General features: G+C 47.4%; 1 protein-coding gene across 3 annotated transcripts in view; it reads left to right on the top strand.

Annotated features, from left to right (window-relative positions):
• LOC119089414 (protein phosphatase 1H) overlaps positions 1-20,590 on the top strand; it is a 45,273-nt gene extending 24,683 nt beyond the window's left edge. Inside the window, exons 7-11 of one of the 3 annotated variants that reach the window (XM_037212083.1) lie at positions 210-317; positions 1,087-1,250; positions 1,617-1,791; positions 3,737-4,078; positions 20,215-20,590. In XM_037212083.1, coding sequence (XP_037067978.1) covers positions 210-317; positions 1,087-1,250; positions 1,617-1,791; positions 3,737-4,078; positions 20,215-20,379 — 954 coding nt within the window. In that variant the 3' untranslated portion in view covers positions 20,380-20,590. Of the gene's footprint in view, positions 1-209; positions 318-1,086; positions 1,251-1,616; positions 1,792-3,736; positions 5,491-20,214 lie in introns of those variants that run through there. The other 2 variants (XM_037212084.1, XM_037212082.1) reach the window with 2 other exon arrangements.
• Positions 20,591-22,113: the final 1,523 nt, after the last annotated feature.

The following is a 22,113-nucleotide window of genomic DNA, read 5'->3' as shown; positions in this document are numbered from 1 at the left end:
CGGACTGGGCGAGGCGGAGTGGGGAAGGGACCGTCGCCTGTGTGCCGGGTTGTGCTGAGTATAGTTCTGTTTAGTTCTGAGAGTGTTGGCGTGGTGCTGACTGCTCGCCCTGAGTTTGGCCGTGTATCAGAGTCGTGAGCCTGGCGGTCGGTGGCCTACTTTGCAGCAGGTCTGGCGTGTCTGACCGGATGTGGTTGTTTACGCTGCAGAGCCGCGTGTGTGCCACAATCGGCGTCACCCGGGGATTCGGAGACCACGACCTGAAGGCGCAGAACACAAACGTCCTCATCAAGCCGTTCCTTTCGTCACAACCCGAAGTGGGTGCGGTCGAGCGGTACCATATGATCAGCACCGGCGGCGGCGTGATTTGGCTGTCAACAATAATGCATGTCATCAGGTGTTTGTAAGCGATGGGTAATGATGGAGCAAAGACTGCCTTAGTTTTGTCTGTGATGTTCATGAAATACTGTAGATTGATATTGACTATAGATAGATAGAGAGAGAGAATACACAAGAGAGGCGAGGCGAGCGAGAGGAAGGAGCGATAGAGCGAGGAGTCGCGCGAGGGAAGAGAGAGAGAGAGAGAGAGAGCGCAGAGCGAGAGCTGAGAGAGAGGAGAGACGGAGGGGAGAGAGCGAAGAGAGAGAGAGAGCGGCGATGAGAGGAGTAGAGAGAGAGAGAGAATGCGAGGGGCGAGAGCGCTCGCGCTCGAGCGGCTCTGACGGCGATGCGTGAGATATCGTCGTCTCGTGCTCTCGCTCTGCTCTCTCTATATCTATCTAGTCATATCTGATCGTCGCTCTATAGCTCGGAGATATCTATCGATAGCTATCTAGCTCTCTCTCTCTCTCTCTCTCTTCTCTCTATTCTCTCTCTCTCTCTCTCTCTATCTCTCTCTCTCTATCTCTCTCTCTCTCTCTCTCTCTCTCTCTTCTCTCTCTCTCTCTCTCTCTCTCTTCTTTTCTTCCTCGTTGTCAGAGACAGACAGCAAGAGTGTGCGCGTGTGTGTGCGTGCGTGCGTGCGTTGGCGATCGACCTGGTTGGCACACAAAACGATCGGCGGTAGTAATCACTGAAGGCTGGCAGGTGCTGGTGATCGACCTGGAAAAGGAGGCGGTGACCGAGTACGACGTGCTCGTGATGGCCACGGACGGTCTGTGGGACGTGGTCTCCAACGGTCGCGCCGCCCAGCTGGTGGACCAGGCGTTGCGACACTATCCCGCCGACGACCCGTCCAAGCGGCGCTACAGGTAACTCGTCTGTCACAGCTGTGCTGACTGCGTGACCGGGCTGGGTCAGGTCTGGTTCGTGTTGTGGCGATCCTGATAAGCTTAGTTTTGGTACTGGGTGTAAGATGTTACGTCTTGTTCCTTCGGAAAGTCCCATGCTGACTTCAAGTGGAATGCTACGTGACTAAGTGCGAAACTCGGAGCATTTCAGCTCAAGCACAGCCCCTTCGGAAAGAAGATTTTGTAGAGAAATCCAACGTGTTGTAAACGTTATGAGCGGGTTTCAACTATAGTATGTACAACGGAAGTCGTGATAGCAGGCGTTTTCTTGATGTGGATGCCTCAACATATCACCGTGAAAGCGATGGCAGTCCATTTGGCGTGAAGTGCCGTGTGCACCGACAGGTGTACGTCGGCCGCCCAGGACCTGGTGATGGCGGCCAGGGGGAAGCTGAAGGGGCGACTCTGGCGGCTGCCAGACGGCGGCATGGCCACCATCGACGACATCAGCGCGTTTGTGGTGCCCCTGCTGCCGTACAGAGAGGAGCATCTGCTGTGGAAGGCAAGTACCATCGCTTCGTATGGCTGCCCTGCATGGTTTTGCCACGCATTCACGTGGTGCTACTAGTTGTGACGTTTTTTGAGGGGGAGATCGACACCATACGACCATGTTTCTACCGCACTGCCTGAACTGGGCTGGTCATCTGAAGAGAAATTGGTTGGAGGTGCTTATGAGGTGCTTATATGACACTTGTAAGCTCACGGCGTTAGGAAACGGCCCTCCTGTTTTAAGAGACCTGCTCGTGTTAAGCGGAGAGGTAACTAACCACGCGTCTCGGTCTTCCGCAGCACCACTTTTGCAATTGTGACGTGTGAGAACAGAGCTTGCTCGCCGCTCCTTCACTATAGAGCCTTGTGCAACTGGGACCCTTAACAAGCGCTCGAGCGCCAAATTTTGCATAGCTGTAGACGATCGAACAGCGGATCGTTTGGCGTAAAACATTAGATGTACCTTGTAAGGTCGCTAGCTATGGCAGGTCGGTCAGGCCATGGTCTGAGCGAGGTCAATTTCTAGGGAATCGTTCATTCTGACGCAACATCGGAGTGTTTGACAGAGCCATACATCTCAGAGATGCTTTCCTAGGCAACACAAATATTGAGTGAGAAAATACCGTTGACCTGAGGTCAGGTGTGAAGGTGAGACCAAGGTCGAAACAAACCTGTTTTATTACACGAGGGCTTGCCGCATGGGATGGTTTCTGGTGCTCATTTTGAATTTATTGGTAGCAGGAACCGCATTATACATCTTCCATTGACTTCTTAGAGGTCAGAATAGGTGGGGTGCCGGTAGTGTAGTGGTTAGCGCGTCTGTGCTAACCACTGCGCGTCTGGGAAACCAGAGGTACGGGGTTCGATTCCCCGCGGTGCTCGCCCTTCCTGCCAGGGTGAGAGGCAGGCGACGCCATATATCCTCAGCAGCTGAGTGCGCCGTAAAGCCCCAATGACACAAGTCAGAGTAGGTCATGGACCCGAGACGGCCCAGGTCGATATTTTGTTTTTAGGAACATGCTGCCTGGCGTAACGTTTGTCGCCTATTCAAATGCAAAACTCAGAGCAATCTTGCATGATTTTGGGCAGCATGACCTTCAAAAGGTCAGACAATGTCACTGGCCTTGAATGATCTGATGGCCTTTTGTGTAAAAACAGTTATCTAGGTTCAGGGGCACTTTAGAGACCAACCTGGAATTTGACATTGTTTGACCTTATGTGACCTGAAGGTTATGACCTAGGTAGCTCAAACTCTGAGCTAAGTGAGCTCACGCACAGGTCAACACACGTTGTAAATTTTGTGTGTCTAGCTTTCTTAGTTCCCGAGATCTCAGGGGGGATAAACTTGGCTCCGCCCACCCGAGCGAAGAGTATTTAGCCGGCCACCCGGGCGCGTGTTAAAATCCGGCCCTCGTACAGATCAGACCTGTGCAAAACTCGCGGACTCGTAATGGGGCAGTGGTTGTCTGTTAAAGTACGCTTTGCTTTGATATTATTTCATTGTCTATGCCTTAATTGAGATGATCGTACCTGTGCTCACATACAGTTGACAGAACATAGAAGAGGCAGTCATCTGGAAATGTTTCAATACATCTGTAACTGCGTTTTCGTATTGGTAGATTGAGAAACAGGATAACAGTATAGCGAATTTTCTCGTCGCGATCCGGTTGAAAAACGACACACTGTGTTTGGTTGGTAACGTAGTGGACTCAATTCGACACCCCGTGTAAGTTAACGAACGAAAACTTGTGATCAGGCAGATGACAAATGTTGTCCGTTTATTTGCGATTTAACCGGGTTCAGATTCTAGAGCGAACTAAACTCTCAGATTCTGGAGCGAGCTAAGCTCTGCACTTGGGCCATAAGCTTCTCTTGCAAATTGTTGTTAATGTTGACGGAAACAGCACGAGGCAGGATGTTGTGACGCCTTCCCCTTGTCATCAGACTGATATTTACAGATGCAGCAGCAGGGGGACTCGGTGCGCGCGCCGCCGTCTGCGGCGCCGACCAGCTTACGGCAGGTGTCTGAGCCGGCCGAACTGGCCCGGTACCAGACCCTGGTGGAGCAGTGCGGCCGGCCGGCCGAGCCGGTGTTCGCTGACGCCGAGTCGGGTGACCGGCCTTCCCCGCCGCCGCCTGTGTTGGTGAACGGCACCGTCACCGGCTGGGTCGGTCGGCCAGGGTCGCCAGGGGCCTCGGCTGCCTCGGAGGTGACCTCACGAGTAGCTGGTGAGCGCCAGGAAACATTGGGCGAGAAGGCGACGCCGTGGGTGCCCTGCAGGAAGATGGCGCCGGGAGAGGCGACGCCATCAGTGACCGGTGAGGACCACGAGGAGACGGTGGCCCTACCAGTGAGCTGTACCAGCGGTGACGGCCCTACTAGTGAGCTGTGCGGACCGGCAGACAGCGCGCGAAACGACGCTGCCGTCAGCGACAAGACCCGGCCGGAGACTGAGCCCCGGTAAGACACAGCGCCCTGTCAGCAGACAGCTGTGGGCGCCGACGGAGCGGGACACCAGTCTCACCGGCAGCGGTCCCCGATTCAGCCACCGGCCGTCCGACAGAGCGACCAGCACATCTGCGATATGCCCACCGACAACAGGCTTGTGAGCGGCTTCGAACGGTGTGGAGTGCTGGGGATGACCACTTGGCTGATTGTGCTACCTCAATGAGTTTGGATCGCGTGCGGCGGGCACCACCGTGCGAGAAAGCGGTGTGCCTTCTGTCGCTTACTTTTGTGGGGTTGGGTTTGCGTCTAAAATGCCACCACTTAAGGTTCGGATAGGAAGGCTGTGACAAAGTTGACGAAACTATCGAGGTGAGGAGGGCGTTGTGGTCGAACTGTTGCTGAATTGGCGAGGAAGCACTTGGGGTCGTCGCTGCTCTATTGTACGGTTTATTTATTAGCCACAATGCTCTGCAAAGTCCTACCAGACATTCCAATGCTAAATGTGAGTCGTCTTTTGCTTTTGTGACGAATGCAGTGCTTTCCGCTGCTGTTACGATCTTCGGAACAATAGGTTGGTCTAAATGTTTTCATCGTATGTGTATCACCTTCGCAGTTTGTGGGAACGTTGCTCGTACTTACTTATCATGCGACCTTGTATCGGGGTATTGTTTGTGTCCGGTATAATTTACCCATTGTGTTCTTTGCGTTTAGATTGATATTTTTTGTTCGTGCGAGTGGTAACTTAAAACTGTTGCATGCATAGCCAAGCTAAAAGAGGTGAGGTTGGTGGTTTTAATTGAGCACCAGAAATATTGCGGCATGTCCCAGGTTGGTTTTTGGTTTTTAAGGGCGCGTCGGCATCAGGGCCATTTTGCGCCCAGCAGCATGTCCCATTTGTAAGCCTTGAACTATGAGTCGTCAATAAGTGATGGCTTCAGCGACACTTGCGTGAGACAGTTGCGCGGCGTCCCGTATGACGCGTGATACGCGAAGCGAAACGAGGTTTAGTGCTACGATGTTTATGGACACTGTCAGAGTCATTCCATGATCTAAGTTCCTGGATATTTTGTCGCAGAGTGTTTAAGCATGTGGGCATGTGACAGCCAAGTGGTCTGTGTTCCACGTAAGTGGCCGGGACTGCGGTGCAACTGAGAATCGAGCTCTGGTCCCGCCAATACGTTTGCTGTAGTCGCTGATGCTCCACAAGGGGTGTACGACGGCGTGTAACCTGTTCTCTTTCAAAATAAAAGATGTCATTCGCTATCTACGTCGTCAGTGATGTCGCTTTCAGCACGAAGATCTCAGAGATTTCGGGTGGTGATAATATTTGTTTTGAGGCGCGTTGACCGCTTGATAATTTTCATTCCTCTCGAACACTATCCGTTGCGTGCGTGTGAGTGATGCCACAATGTAAGTCCCCACGAGGAAGACGGGAAATGGTCACAAGAGTGAAGTGACGCGGACGGTCCGTGGCTAGTGACGACACGAGGTCAAAACACGGTTAACATAATCATTCGTCATGTCCCTCGTCCTGCAGCATGCTCGGACCCGGGAGGTGAAGCGAGCGTGTAGCATGACGTGTCCGTCTACAGTAAGCACACGTTTTTTGCGCAGCTTTTACTCCATTAGGAGAATCTCCCTCCAAAAAATGGTTCGATGACTAAATTGATACTTTAAATTATCGACACAATTTTGTTATATCGCCAGTATACCTGGTAACGAGTGACCGCAGATCACCTGCCGGCAAATTGATGGGAAAAGGCGCTTTTAGCACTTAGCACTTCAACCCTGACGGTTAGTGGGTGGCGTACTTCACTGCATCGCGCGAACGTAATTTGATGAAGTACGAATGTTTTCTTTTTCTCCCGAAGATGCTCCGTTTTTCGTCGCCGCGATGCATGCCGGTGTCTAGCTTTGGACATACTGAGTTTTTATGCAGCTTGAAGATATTGAGCTTTCGACATGAAGTCTGCCAAGATATAGTTGTACTGTTACGAGTTGGAAAAAATGTCTCGCCCTGTAAAATAACCCTCTTGGAATGTTTGGGAAGCGCAACACAACTTCCAAAACAATTGAGCCGCTTGATGCTGAAACCTGAGTTAAACTGTTGAAAACTCTCAACACATCCAGTATCATCACACACCCAAAGGGCAACAAACTGATCCGAGCCGAACTGCCAAAGCTTTACAATTTTGGGTCGGATCTCTGCCTTTGGTCGGATCAGTGATGCGGATCTGTGCGTCCCCAGCGTTTCATCCCTCAGAAAACAGTGGGCCTTCAGAGTATCGGAATCTTCTGCCACCTTGACCCAGGAACTTTTGTACACATTGCAAGGTTTATGCATCATGATATATTATTATTGTACATGTCGGTTCATTTTGTTCACTTGTATTGAAGGGGGTGTTTATATCTAACCTAAAAAACCTGCAGCAGTTCCTTTGCAAAACGTTGCTACACCTGGTATCTGCCACCAACAAATGCAGATACACAGAGCGATAATCATGCGGTCGCATGTTGGCACATAGATTGACACGATGTATTACAGAAATATACGCAATGCCCGATTATACCATAATTTATGGCACAGTGATACGGTTGGGCAAATCAAATGCATCGCAAAAGGAATTGTACAATACTGCTCGGATTTGCAGAGATAATTGGCTGAGAAGTACGCTATCAATCGTTGCATATCACGCATATCATACAGGTGGATGTGCAGATAAAATGTAAAACACACTTCTAAAGCTGGGATCACATGCACAGCCGGTGACACAGAACGTCACCACATAACAAGACAGCACCTGACGACAACACCAAGGCCGTACGTGTGAAGCACTGGGTGCCTGAGTAGGTCGGCGTCATACAGTGCACGGCGCGACCATCACAGAGAATGGCACATGGCTGCGATCAATCGCTATCCATCGTCGCATATCGCTCATATCATACAGGTGAATGTACATATAAAATGTAAAAACACTTCTAAAGCTGGGATCACATGCACAGCCAGTGACACAAAACGTCATCACATAACAAGGCAGCACCTGAGAACAACACCAAAGCCGCATGCATGAAGCACTGGGTGCCTGAGTAGGTCGGCGTAATACAGTGCGCGGCGCGACCACATGTAGGCTTCTTATTTCACTAAACATCCTGCTGGTGTTTTAAAGGCAACATGGAACACCTGATAGCGTGTGCGTGACAAGCTCGGTGCATAAGGCAATCGAGCATGCAATTGCAGGTTTCCTGTCCCTACTGGGAGCCATATTACACTTTTAAGCATAACTGGTACCACTCACAGTAACGTTGAGAAATGAAGATCCACATTTTCTACCCACAGCTACATAGATCATGGTGCTGGCCGTCAACACATTAACGTAGCCCACATCTCCTACGACAGCAGCATCAGCAAACCAACACCAGGTACCGCTGCGGCGTATTAGTAAAGCCTATGGTGCTCACATGCTGTACATCTAACGCGGATGTTCGTAATATGGATTTTTAAAATGTGATTCAGTGTGCAAATGCATGCACAATGCACACAAATGTCATAAACACAAACACCGCGAGAGAACGATGCGTGGCCCGGATGGGCCTTCGCTGCCCACCTGCATCAGATCGGAAGGGGTGAACGGCGGAGGCCGAAGGTTTCTGATACATTAGAGCGAAGGTGGCAGGCCTGCTGGTGCAAGCGCCTCACCGTGTTTAATTGACCGCATGGGCCGACCGCTCCGCTGGGGCATCACCAGAGACCACTCACCTGCAGCAGACGGTGTGTGTACATGGGTCGCATCCTAGCCAGGGTGGACATCAGGTCGGTGAACGCAGCCGTGTCCAGGCGGCAGCCACTGCGGGCCCAGGTGGCCAGTGTCTTGAACGAGGCCAAGTCGAAGTCGGAACCTGGCCGGCGGGGATCCGGCTGGGTGGAACACTGGATCACGTAATCCAGTACCTGCCAGAACACGGCATACATGATAAGATGGACAGACAATTATAGTAACAAAAAACACAACAAGAATGAGCACATAGCAGGGCTAGACACAAGTCAGAGCCTATTGTGCACTGCCTCAGGGAGGATGTGAAGCCAGCAATCACAACACAATTTGGCAAGCTCTTCCTGTCCAGCTCCAACCAGTTATATGTGCAAAGTTTATGGCAAATGGAAAATGATCAATTTGGCACATTCTGAGTAAAAAGCTGTTCATGTGGCTTAGGTCACTTCCTTGATAAACGATGGTTTCCAAGGTGAAGATCGGCTGTTAGAATTGGTCTGACGAAACTCCAGCGCGCTGAACTGTTGCCAATTTAGCTAAGTAATACTGCATTAGGTCACACAAAACGTGTCAGAAGTGATATACAAAGGTGCTGTGAGGGCAAGTTCTGAGTGTGTGTGTGTGTGTGACATGCAAAACCACATGTAGGTCTATGACACCCAACTATGGACAACACGTGGGCTTAAACAATACATTTCACACCAATGACTTTTGCATTTGACAGGATTCCAGACACTTAGAAAATCATATCTGATGAAACAAAAAGACCTAAACGAAGCATCAGCATGAGATGACATGACATTGTCGGAACCTACAGCAATGCAACAGCGTCATATAGATATGGATTTCAAATGTATGCTATTCGTTGTTTCCTCGCAATCCGTTTCTACCATCCATCAAACAATGCAACCACCATTAACAGTGTCACGGGTGTTGCACATTAAATAAGCATTAAAAAGTTACTGCAGCACCTACTGGGAAGATTCATAAAGACAATCGATTGTCCTTTGGGCATTTCCCATCAGTGATCATGTCTTGATATATCAAGGTTATTCTTAACCCTCGGTATATTAAGCTAAGCTAGGCCTACGCTAAATGAGTTAGGCTACCACAGGCATGAGCATGCGCGAAACTCGGGATTATAAACGTGGGAGCATCAGATGGAAAATAACATATACACCTAAGCATACCAAAGTTGCGCAAACACTCAAAGAATCTCCATTACAACGGGGGCAAATTACAGGTATAACACCGACGATTTTTTCCAATAATTGACAACATGAGTCTCATGCCGTACCCTCTCTCTGGGGACAGGTTCCAGCATCTGGAGGTCAATGCTCGGGTGGACGGCTTTCATCTCCTCCAACGCCTGCTCCTTGGACATCCGGAGACCAATTCAATTTTAGAAAATTCAACTTTCAAAAAAGTTGGCCACGCCCAAATTTTTTCCTCATCTCCCGGTGATCAAGAAGATAGTCAACAACTTGTAACATCGTTTTACATCGTTTGCAAGTAAAAACAGCCTTCTGTTTTCATCATTTCGAGAGATATGACTTTGAAACGTTTTGCTACCCGCAAAACGTCCGTTTTCAAATTCTACACATTTCGTAGAGGCGTAATCGCACGGTGAATGCGATGTTTTAACTTAAAATTTTGACACTTGTATAGTTTTGAAGTGATATAAAAACACACACAAGCCGCGCTTGCTGTAGATTTTTCAATTGCTGTAGAAACTGTTTACATACACAGAAACACTTGCCGTTTCAAACACAACCTAAATGAACAATGCCCTGTTATATTCTAACAAAAAATCGCATTTTAAAACTTTTCACTTTTTCCAGAAACTGGTCGCGCCTAAATTTTATTCTCATCGCCCCATGATCAAGAATGCAGTCAACGAATTCTAGCATCATTTTATACCGGTTGCAAGTGGAAGCAACTTTCTATTTTCAGTTGTTCGAGAGATATCAGCTCGGCACATTCTGTTGCCCAAAAAACGGCCGTTTTCCAGTCATCCACATGTGCTTCGTTACACCTGTTTTCACGCAGAATTGTCTTTCCATGCTATGTTGTGACATAAACTGTCGAATGCCCCTAGGTTTTCAGTCAGGTACAATCAAAGTGGATGTATGTTAAACAATGGCCATTTCGTGCAAAGCGCGTAAACCGGCACAGAACATGCATTCGCTTCGTCCACCATCTTAATTTACTATTGACCCTCATTTGAGATTAAAATCATCAGTTTCTGAATTTTGACTTTTTTCGCAGCAAAGTGGCCTTGGCAAGATTTGTGTTCACTTGCATGTTCACCACAATGACACTGAACGTTTGTTCCATCATTGCGTACCGTTTCACGTGCAATCTGCGTTCGAACAGAGAGGGTTTCACAAACCAATCCATGGAAAGTTGCGCGCGTCAAGAATGGTGCATGTTCCAGGTGTTCAAATATTATTGTATTAGAGCTCATTTGACGCGTAATCGCACGGTGTATAGGATAGTGTAAGTTAAAATTTTAACACTTGTCTAGTTTTGAAGTTATTGCAAAAAACACTCACAAGCCGTTCTTGCTGTAGAACTTGAGATTCCTGTAGAAACTGTTAACATGCACAGAAACCCTTGCCGCTTCATACACACACTAAATTGGCCATGCCCTTTCATGTCATAACAAACAATCGCGCTTTCAATCAATTTACTTTTTTCGAAAAAAAAGATGGTCATGCCGAAAATGATTCATCACCCGGTTATCAAGAATATAGTCAACACCTCGTAACATTGTTTGACATTGCTTGCAAGTAAAAGCAGCGTTCTATTTTCTTTGGGTCGAGGGATATGATCTTGGAACATCTTACTACCCAAGCAACGGCCGTTTTTAAATTATGCACACGTGTTGCGTTACACCTGTTTTGACGCAGAACTGTCTTCCCATGCCATGGTGGAACATAATCTGTCCAATGGCGATCGGTTTTGAGTTAGGTACCACCAACGTGGAATGATGCTGAAAAATGGCCACTTCGTGCAAAACGCATTAACCGGCACAAAACATGCATCCGCTTCGTACACCCGCTGAATTTACTATCTACCCTCATTTGAGACGAAAATCATCCGTTTCTGAATTTTGACTTTTATGGCGGGAAATTGGACGTGGGAAGATTTGTGTTCACTTGCATGTTGACAACAACGGCACTAAATGTTTGTTCCATCATTGTGCATCGTTTGCACGTGCGATCTGCTTTCAAACGGAGCGAGTTTAGACAAAAAAAGAAGGAAATTTGCGCAAATTAGCGTTGGTGCATGTTCGAAAAGGTAGCATCTTAGTGTATTATAAGCTATTAGACGCCTAATCGTACGGCGAATACCGTGGTGTAAGTTAAAATTTTAACGCTTGTGTAGTTTTGACGTTCTTTCAAAAAACCCACACAAGCCGCGCTGCTGCTGTATGCTGTAGAAACTGTTAATGCGCACAGGAACGCTTACCGCTGCATACACACACTAAATGGACCATGCCTTTTCATGGCAAAAATGTTATTTTCAAAACTTACAACTTTCGAAAAAATTATCACGTCCAAACTTTTTCCTGATCACCCGGAGATCAAGAATGTAGTAAGTAACTTCTAACATCGTTTTACATCGGTTGCAACTAAAAGCAGCCTTCAAAAAGCATTGGATTTTTAAAATATGACCTTGGAACGTTGTAATACCCCAAAATCGGCCGTTTCCAAGCTTTGCACATGTGCTGCGTTACACCATTTTTGACGCATAATTGCCTTTCCATGCTATGGTGTGACATAATCTGTCCAATGCCGCTAGGTTTGCAGTTAGGATCAACCACATGGATTTATGTTGAAAATGGCCATTTCGTGCAAAACGCGGTAAACGGCACAGAACATGCATCCGCTTCGTACACGCGCTGAACTTGCTATTGGCCCTCATTTGAGACGAAAAAGCATCCGCTTCTGAATTTTCACTTTTTGTCAAGAGAGTGGCCGTGGCAAAATTTGTGTTCACTTGCATGATGACAACAACGACACTAAATTTTTGTTTCATCATTGTGCATCGCTTGCACGCGCAATCTGCTGGCAATCAGAGAGGGTTTCAGAAGAAAAATACGGAAATTTGCGAGCATCAAGAATGTTGCATGTTCAAAGTGGTGGCATCTTATTATAATATGGGTCATTAGACGCATTATCGCACGGTGAATACGATGTTGTGAGTTAAAATTTTAACATCCCCATATCTTTAAAGGTATTTAAAAAAAACACATACAAGCCGCCTTTGCTGTAGAGTTTGCATTTGCTGCAGAAACTGTTTACATGCACAGAAACGCCTGCCGCTTCACACACACACACACACTAAATGTACCATGCCCTTTTATGTTTAAAAAATCGCAATTTCAAAATCTTTGCTTTTTTAAAGTTATCACGTCCAAATTTTGTCATCAGCACCTCGGGATCAAGAATGTAGTAAACAACTTCTAACATCGTTTTACATCGTTTGCAAGTAAAGGCAGCCTTATAATTTCATTGATTCGAGAGATATGAACTTGGAACGTTTTAATATCCTCCAAAATGGCCGTTTTCAAGTTTTGCACATGTGTTCCGTTCCACCTCTTTTGGCGCAGAATTATCTTCCCATGCTATGGTGCGACATAAACTGTCCGATGCCGCGAGGTTTTCAGTTAGGTACAACCAACGTGAATTTATGTTGAAAAATGGCCATTTCGTGCAAAACGCGGTAACCGGCACAGAACATGCATCCGCTTCGTGCACGCGCTGAACTTGCTATTCGCTTTCATTTGAGACGAAAAAGGATCCGGTTCTGAATTTTCACGTTTTTATCATGCCAGTGACCGTGGCAAAATTTGTGTTCTGCATGTTTAAAACAACGACACTAAATGTTTGTTCCGTTATCGTGCATCGCTTGCACGTGCAATCTGCTTGCAAACGGACCGGGTTTCAGAAGCTATGCCATGAAAATTTTCGCACATCAAGAATGGTGCATGTTCCAGGTGGTGGAATCTTGTTGTATTATAAGTCATTAGACGCGTAATCGCACGGCGAATGCGACGTAACTTAAAATGTTAACACTTGTATAGTTTTAAAATTAAAAGTAATAAAAAGGAAAAAGCAAAAAAAGTAAAAGCAAAGTAAAGTTAAATTAAGTTAAAGTATGTTAAAGTAAGTTAGAGTAATCATTTCGTGTAAAACGTGTCAACGGGCACAGAACATCCATCCGCTTTATACACCCTCTGAATTTACTATCGACACTCGTGTGAGACGAAAATCATCCGTTTCTGAATTTTGACTTTTTTGCAGGAAAGTGACCGTGGCAAGATTTGTGTTCACTTGCATGTTGACAACAACGGCACTGAATGCTTGTTTCATCATTGTGCATCGTTTGCATATGCAGTCTGCTTTCAAACGGAGCGGGTTTCAGAAAAAAGCGTGGAAATTTTCGCGCATCAAGAATGGTCCATGTTCAAAGTGGTGGCACGTTATTGTATTATAGGCCATCGGACGCCTAATCGTACGGCGAATGCGATGGTATCAGTTAACATTTTAACGCTTGTATAGTTTTTAAGTTCTCTCAAAAAACACCAACAAGCCGCTCTTGCTGTAGATTTTGCAATTGCTGTAGAAACTGTTTACATGCACAGAAGCGCTTTCCGTTTCATACACATACTAAATAGAACATGCCCTTTCATGTTATAACAACAAATCGCATTTTTAATAATTTTACTTTTTTGCAAAAAATGGTCACGCCAAAATTGTTTCATCACCCGCTTATAAATAATGTAGTTAACACCTTGTAACATCGTTTTACATCGGTTGCAATCAAAAGCAGCCTTCTATTTCCATTGGCTCGAGAGATGTGAGCTTGGCACGTTTCACTTCCCAAAAAACGGCCGTTTCCAGATAATCCACATGTGCTTCGTTACACCCGTTTTGACGCAGAATTGCCTTCCTATGTTATGGTGTGACCTAAAGTGCCCAATGCCGCCAGATTTTTAGTCAGGCACAACCAACGTAGAATAATGTTGAAAAATGGCAATTTCTTTCAAAACGCTTCAACCGCCACAGAGCATGTATCCGCTTCGTACGCGCCCTTAAATTACTATTAGCCCTAATTTGAGACGAAAAACATCCGTTTCTGAATTTTCCCTTTTTCCTAGGAAAGTGGCCGTGGCAAAAATTGTGTTCACTTGCATATTGACACCAACGACACTAAATGTTTTTTTTAAATCATTGTGCATCGTTTGCAAGTGCAATCTGCTTATAAACGGAGCGGGTTTAAGAAAGCCATGGAAAATTGCGCACATGAAGAATGGTGCTTGTTCCAGATGGTTGAGTCTTAGTGTATTTTAGATCTTTAGGCGCGTAAACGGGCGGTGAATACGATGGTGTAATTTAGAATCCTAACACTGGTATAGTTTTAAAGTTATTTTAAAAAAACACGCACAAGCCGCGTTTCCTGTAGATTAGGCAATTGCTGTAGAAATTGTTTGCATGCACAGAAACACTTCCCGCTTCATACACACACTAAATGGACCATGCCCTGTAATATTATGGCAACAAATTGCATTTTCAAGATATTCCCTTTTTTCGAAATAAATAGACACGCCCAAATTTGTCCCTCATCACCCGGTGAGCAAGAATGTAGTCAACAACTTGTAACATTGTTTTACATCGTATGCACGTAAAAGCAGCCTTCTATTTTCATTGGTTCGAGACATATGAGCTTGGACCTTTTTATAACCCCAAAAAACGGCCGTTTTCAAATTCTGCAAATGTGTTGCGTTACACCTGTTTTGACGCAGAATTGCCTTCCCGTGCGATGGTGTGACATAAACTGTCCAATGGCGACTGGTTTTCAGTTAGGTACCACCAACGTGGAATGATGTCGAAAAATGGCCATCTCTTGCAAAACGCGTCAACGGACACAGAACCTGCATCCGCTTCGTACACCCGCTGAATTCAGTATTGACCCTCATTTGAAAGGAAATTCAGCCGTTTCTGAATTTTGCCTGTTTTCGCAACAAAGTGGCCGCTGCAAGAATTGTGTTTACTTCCATGTTGACAACAATGACACTGCATGTTTGTTCCATCATTGTGTATCGTTTGCGCGTTCAGTCTGCTTTCAAGCGGGGCAGGTTTCAGAGACAAAACCATGGAAATTTGCGCGCATCAAGAATGGTGCCAAATGGTGGAATCTTATTGTATTATAGATCATTAGACACGTAATCGTACGGCAAAAACGAGTTTGTAAGTCAAATTTTTTAAGACTTGGCTAGTCTTGAAGTTATTCCAAAAAACATTCGCAAGACGCGCTAGTTGTAGATTTTGCAATTGCTGTAGGAACTGATTACATGCACAGAAACACTTGCCTTTTCATACACACACTCAATGGACTATGCCTTTTTATCTTATAACACAAAATCGAACTTCCAAAATTTTCACGTTTTTCGAAAAATGGTCGCGACCAAATTTTTTCTTCACCCGGTGATCAAGAATGTAGCCAACAACTTGTAGTGTCGTTTTACATCGTTTGCAAGTAAAAGCAGCCTTCTGTTTTCATTTGTTCGAGAGATATGAGCTTTGAACGTTTTACTACCAAAAAACCGGCCGTTTTAAAGTTCTGCACGTGTGTTGCGTTACATCTGTTTTGACGCAGAATTGCCTTCCCATTATGGTGTGACATGAACTGTTCATTGTCACTAGGTTTTCAGTTAGGTACAACGAGCGTGGAATTATGTTTAAAAAATGGCCTTTTTGTGCAAAACGCGTCAGCCGGCGCAGAACATGCATCCCCTTCGTACACGTGCTGAGTTTACTATCGGGCCTCACTTGAGACGAAAATAACATCCGTTTGTGAATTTTGACTTTTTTGCAACAAAGTGGCCGTGGCAAGATTTGTGTTCACTTCCATGTGTTGCTAGCACCAATCACCTCCCCCCTCGTGCCACAATCTGTAACACTGTGGTTGACCCTTACCTACCCCTCCTGTGCAACGTAATTAATGGGTATCACAATGTGCAGTGTACAACTTACAGTGTACACCATCCCTTGGATCTGAAACGAAAATATCATTAAAAAGCAATGAACAATAACTTGTAATTCAAGACATCCTTCGTTCATTTAGACGTGATTTAGTACTTCGGTTTAATTGGCAACATTTTTGAGCTGTCGATGCATTGCCAGCGATATAAAATAAAACGCACTCCAGACTTTGCTTCGCTTACCTAACGTGGTTCAGAGCTTCTATTCTTCTGCTGACTGACCGGTCTGGGGCGTTGCTGGTTTGGATGGCGCGAGCTGGTTGGTACAGTCGCTTTTGATCGTCGCTGAGCTGTCGCACCACAATGCATAAGATATTTTCCACGAACCCAGGGATGGCATCACATACCAAAAACTTTGCCAGGCATTGGGAAGAAAATTATGTAGCATACTTCTGAGTGTGCGCAAGTCCTGCAGCAAAAACCGCGACGCCTTGCGTTGCAGCCTCCGGAATTGGCGGCGACTCGGCGACAGTCAACGGCGACAGTCAACACTACGTGGTGGCGAATGGGGGATGGAAGAGATGACGCATCTATAATAAGAAAATTTGATTTCTTTTGAAAATGACGTTGTACATTTAGAGGGACATTTAAGAACTTCTGTATCGACCAGGGGACACCGCCCCTTTATCGCCGACGTTACAGCCGGCAGGCACCCGCGCTGTAACGGAATGATCCCTTGGCGTCCGATAGGAAATGGAATGTGGCCCCCAGTATTTTACTCACTAGGCCCCTTGCTCGGAAAGGTAGGCGGCTTCTGTAGTGCCCAAAACGACGGATCAAGAGGGGTAAAAATGAAAAAGGCGCACACAAACGAGTACGCCCAACCTCGTTCAGGACCAAATTGTGAGACAAATTGTTAATTATATGAAACATGTTGAGCCTGCGCGCTCGCAAACTTAGGAACGAGGATACCGATGGCCAGGTCGCAGTGCCCATCAACCCAAGTGGCGCTGGCTGCTGCAGCTAGCACCGGGCAGCGCCTGGCGCTGCCGCTGTGACGCCGGGCGCGCAGGAACAGTCGTCGGGAAAAGCGCTCCCCAAAGTTTGTCAGAACAAGTTGGAAGCGGCCAAAATTTAGGCTGGGCTTAAACTGCAACCCCTAAATTTTGACATTGCTGTCTCAACAGTGACAGAGGCACGTATCTTATCTTAGCACGTATCTTATCTTCTATTTTAGCGTATCTAGCTTCACCAACAGAGTCCAGCACCGGTCCGCGGTGCAGTGCTAAGTGGTTCTGTTTCATTCAAATGTTCCTCTAGTAAATCCTAAAAATACACGGGCGAAACATGCTGCTAGATTACCTTCTAAATGTAGACATCGACAACCTAAATGGTGCAAAGGCATTTGTTTCAAAAACGTTATCGTATTGGTCTGCCTGCTGGCCGCCGTCTGTGTTAGTCACGGTCCAACGCCGCGCGGCCTACAGAGACTGCAACGCCGGGCGTCAGGGTATTTCTCCAAGTCGTGGGGACACACAAGTTTAAAATTGTTGCGATAGTTTTTCCGCTTCTCAATTCTGAACACAGGCTGGACATTCCCATACGCGAGCACCGGTCGACCATGTCAATACAAATGCATCAGCCCATTTCAATCTGCAAAATACGTCCATTGCCACCTACGTTCACAAAGCTCTGAGTGCTATTGGCTTAGCAAATGCCCACTGAACCATTGCGTAATGAAAAGCTCTGTCGGTTCGTTCTATGCAATTATTTGATGACTGGTTCCTGCAGTGAACTGACTCTAGAATATGAGCACGATTGCATCTTTCGGTGGCTTTTGACTTCTATTTGAGTTAGAGATAGGTATCGATAACAGCGAAGAAAATCGTGCCCTCAAAAGTAAGTGGGACATTCCGATTACTTTTTGGGGAGGAGGGGCTTTCACACGGGGGACCCTTTGCCAACCATTAGAACCAGCCTGTGTTGCATATGACACTGCACTGACGGGAGCTCCATTTGCCACACATTCGAACTAAAGCGGATGAAGGTCGCTGTCTCTTCAGAGGCACAACAGTTTAGAAGAGTGTCCCCCAGAAGTACAGTAGGCTCCAGTGCATGCCGTTCTAACGAGCGGGGAAAAGGTATACGTGACGGGAAGGCGTCTGCCTAAGCGTATTGGAATAGATGTTGATAACCGTGTTCTAAAGCGATGCGTGGAGGAGTGCTTATGTTTGGTTTTACATGAACTGAAATCCCGTTGTCTTTTTCCCGATGCAATTTTTGTGTTGAGAATCTGCGTGTAAATGGATTGTGATAGCCATCATGAGTACACAACAACTTACCGAAGTATATAATGGTCAATTATCTGCAGGTTTCTCTTGCAGTAAGTTACAGAAAGGTACAACTGGATCCCATTAGCTTCACAACTCAGATGCGTTTGAGGAAGCTGATGCAAACTGCCAGGCTTTTACTTGTGATTGCTGTGACTACGCACATGAGCTATAAAAAAGTTGTAAAGGTGTAGTTAATAGCGCAGTGGCCCCTAAGCGCAGTGGCCCCGCACTGACGTAGGGGCTCCGACGAGTGTAAATTTTGGATCTCAGCTCTGTCGCTGGTTGGGAAATAGGCCCTGGTGACCATACAAACATGGAGCCGACTGTTCGGTACTGGTGGTCCCTGACCGACAGAAAGATCCTCATCGACTCAGGGGGTCCAGGTTGTGCAAAGGGGCCTCTGACTGGTATTGGAGAACTCGGCCCTTCGGGCCGAACCCCTTAATGTGACCTCCGACTGCCTTTTGGTCCCTGCGAGCCCTTCATTCGGGCCCTCTGTTGTAGGTCCCGGGTAGCCCATGGGGCACGTGTCCCTCCCCCCTCTCTCTCTTCCTGTCTGCGACACGGCTCACGGTTTATTTACTGTCGTTTGCGATCGTTTTTGGTCACCAGGAGACCCAAAGACATCGCATTTGATTGTGTTTTGCATTGAAAAACCGCGTCCTTTCGGCCGGTCACGGGACCCTCTTGAGCCCAAGGGGGGGGGGGGGGCATGGCCCGTCCCCCTGGATCTGCCACTGTCTCCAAATGTTAATCAGAAGGCTTCTTACATTGATCGGGCTAAATGACGATGCAATGGTCATGGATTCACAATGAGGCAGTGGAAAGACCCTGTGTCAGTTAGAGGTCCCATTACTGAACGAACGGTCCCAGTACTGAATCCCTCTGCACCGTTTCAATCAAGAACCGATAAGCGAGATTTGTACCCCTTCTTTAGAGCCTCTTCGAGGTCCCAAAACCTCATGGGACCCAAGAGGAGACATGGCCCCATGCTCGAACCCTGCTAGATTCCCCTTGCTTCATGGGACCGCCGGAATTGTGTGCCTCTGGAAAGTGAAAGTTGTGACGCCCGCAAATGAAGGATTGGTGCGACTTCGTGGAACGGTCCGATAAAGAACTTTTCCACGGTGGAAGGCACATCAATTGTGGCGCCACGGGCTTTGGTACTGTGATAAAGTCAAGTTTTTTGACCCAATAAATGGCCCGCTTGTATACCGTGTCTCTTGTCTCTTCAAAAGGAGGTTCATGTATGTGCCAGAATGTCATTAACCTTGGTGATACCACCCCTCAACGCGGCCACATGCGCGTGGTGCTGGTGTCAGAATTATGAAGTATGACCTCCCCCTGCTCCTGCCTCCCCCTCTGCCGCCGGTAGGACCGTCTGGTGGACGTGATAGGCATACTGCTGCCGCCGGAGCCGGCGGCTGAGGCAGTCGCGAGCGACCTGCTCTGGGTGCCGACAGAAGAGATGTCAGTGGACCGGCTGGTCACCGGCGCACTGGAGGCCGCCTTCCACGACATGGTGCGTCTGGGCGCCCCCTCCGCTTTTGGGAGAAGGGACATGGGGGCTCAAGGACAGCCTTATGATGTAGTGTAATGACTTAGTGTATCTGCTTATCTGTTGTTATCTCATCATCTGATGTCATATTATACCTTACTGTTATTATCTTATGTAGTATTAGCCTATCTGGGTTACAAGACGGAGCTATCCAGCATGTTTTATGCGTTGCTGTGCAGTTCCCGGCAAAAATCCTGGCACGAGCCACCGGCATGTGTGTTATGGAGCTGTGTGGTTTCGCATCCCTGAGGTTTGCCCCGAGTGCACCGATGTTTCTTGGCGTCCTCTCCAGCCGGAAATCAGATCGCGAAGTAGGGTCAAAATAACTGAGAGGCGACGCCATCAGTGACCGGTGAGGACCACGAGGAGACGGTGGCCCTACCAGTGAGCTGTACCAGTGGTGACGGCCCTACTAGTGAGCTGTGCGGACCGACAGACAGCGCGCGAAACGACGCTGCCGTCAGCGACAAGACCCGGCCGGAGACTAAGCCCCGGTAAGCCTCAGCGCCCTGTCAGCAGACAGCTGTGAGCGCCGACGGAGCGGGACACCAGTCTCACCAGCAGCGGTCCCCGATTCAGCCACCGGCCGTCCGACAGAGCGACCAGCACATCTGCGATATGCCCACCGACAACAGGCTTGTGAGCGGCTTCGAACGGTGTGGAATGCTGGGGATGACCACTTGGCGGATTGTGCTACCTCAATGAGTTTGGATCACGTGCGGCGGGCGCCACCGTGCGAGAAAGCGGTGTGCCTTCTGTCGCTTACTTTTGTGGGGTTGGGTTTGCGTCTAAAATGCCACCACTTAAGGTCCGGATAGGAAGGCTGTGACAAAGTTGACGAAACTATCGAGGTGAGGAGGGCGTTGTGGTTGAACTGTTGCTGAATTGGCGAGGAAGTACATACGGTCGTCGCTGCTCCCTTCTGCGGTTTATTTATTAGCCACAATGTTCTGCAAAGTCCTACCACACATTCCAATGCTAAATGTGAATCGTCTTTTGCTTTTGTGACGAATGCAGTGCTTTCCGCTGCTGTTGTTACGATCTTGGCAACAATAGATTTGTCTAAATGTTTTCATCGTATGTGTATCACCTTCGTAAAGATCGCAGTTTGCGGGAGCGTTGCTTGTTCTTAATTCATCATGCGACCTTGTATCGGGGTATTGCTTGTGTGCCGTATAATTTACGTTTTGTGTTCCTTACGTTTAGATTGTCTGATATTTTTTGTTCGTGCGAGTGGTAACTTAAAACTGTTGCATGCATAGCCAGGCTAAAAGAGGTGAAGCTGGTCATTTTAATCGAGCACCAGAAATATTGCAACATTTTACATTTATAAGCCTTGAACTATGAGTGGTCGATAAGTGATAGCTTCAGCGACCCTTGCGTGAGGCAGTTGCGCGGCGTCCCGTATGACGCGTGATACGCGAAGCGAAGCGAGGTTTAGTGCTACGATGTTTATGGACACTGTCAGAGTCATTCCATGATCTAAGTTCCTGGATATTTTGTCGCAGAGTGTTTAAGCATGTGGGCATGTGACAGCCAAGTGGTCTGTGTTCCACGTAAGTGGCCGGGACTGCGGTGCAACTGAGAATCGAGCTCTGGTCCCGCCAATACGTTTGCTGTAGTCGCTGATGCTCCACAAGGGGTGTACGACGGCGTGTAACCTGTTCTCTTTCAAAACAACAGATGTCATTCGCTATCCACGCGTCAGTGATGTCGGTTTCAGCACGAAGATCTCGGAGATTTCGGGTGGTGATAATATTTTTTAGAGGCGCGTTGACTGTTTGGGTATTTTCATCCCTTTCGAACACTATCCGTTGCGTGTGTGCTCGGCCAGTGCTGTTACTAACCTACTACGCGGCATTTGCGCACCCGTGCTGTTGAGCGGCCGTCGATAATTCTGAGGCAATGACATCTAATAACGCCAAGGTGTGAGTGATGCCACAATGTTGGTCCCCACGAGGAAGACGGGAAATGGCCACAAGAGTGAAGTGACGCGCACGGTCCGTGGATGGTGATGACACGAGGTCAAAACACGCTTAACAGATAATTATTCGTCATATCCCTCATACTGTAGCACGCTCGGACCCGGGAGATGAAATGAGCGTGTAGCATGACGCAGCCGTCTACGGTAAGCACAGTTTTTTGTTCAGCCTTTCCTCCATTAGGAGTCCCCACTCCAAAAAAGATTTCATGACTAAATTGATAATTTAAATTACCAACGCCATTTTGCGA

Source organism: Pollicipes pollicipes, unplaced genomic scaffold (genome assembly GCF_011947565.3).
Source record: "Pollicipes pollicipes isolate AB1234 unplaced genomic scaffold, Ppol_2.1 Scaffold_3087;HRSCAF=3621_pilon_pilon_pilon, whole genome shotgun sequence".
NCBI lineage: Eukaryota > Metazoa > Arthropoda > Thecostraca > Pollicipedomorpha > Pollicipedidae > Pollicipes > Pollicipes pollicipes.
The sequence above is the reverse complement of the archived record's forward strand: the minus strand, read 5'-3'. Positions and strand labels throughout refer to the sequence as shown.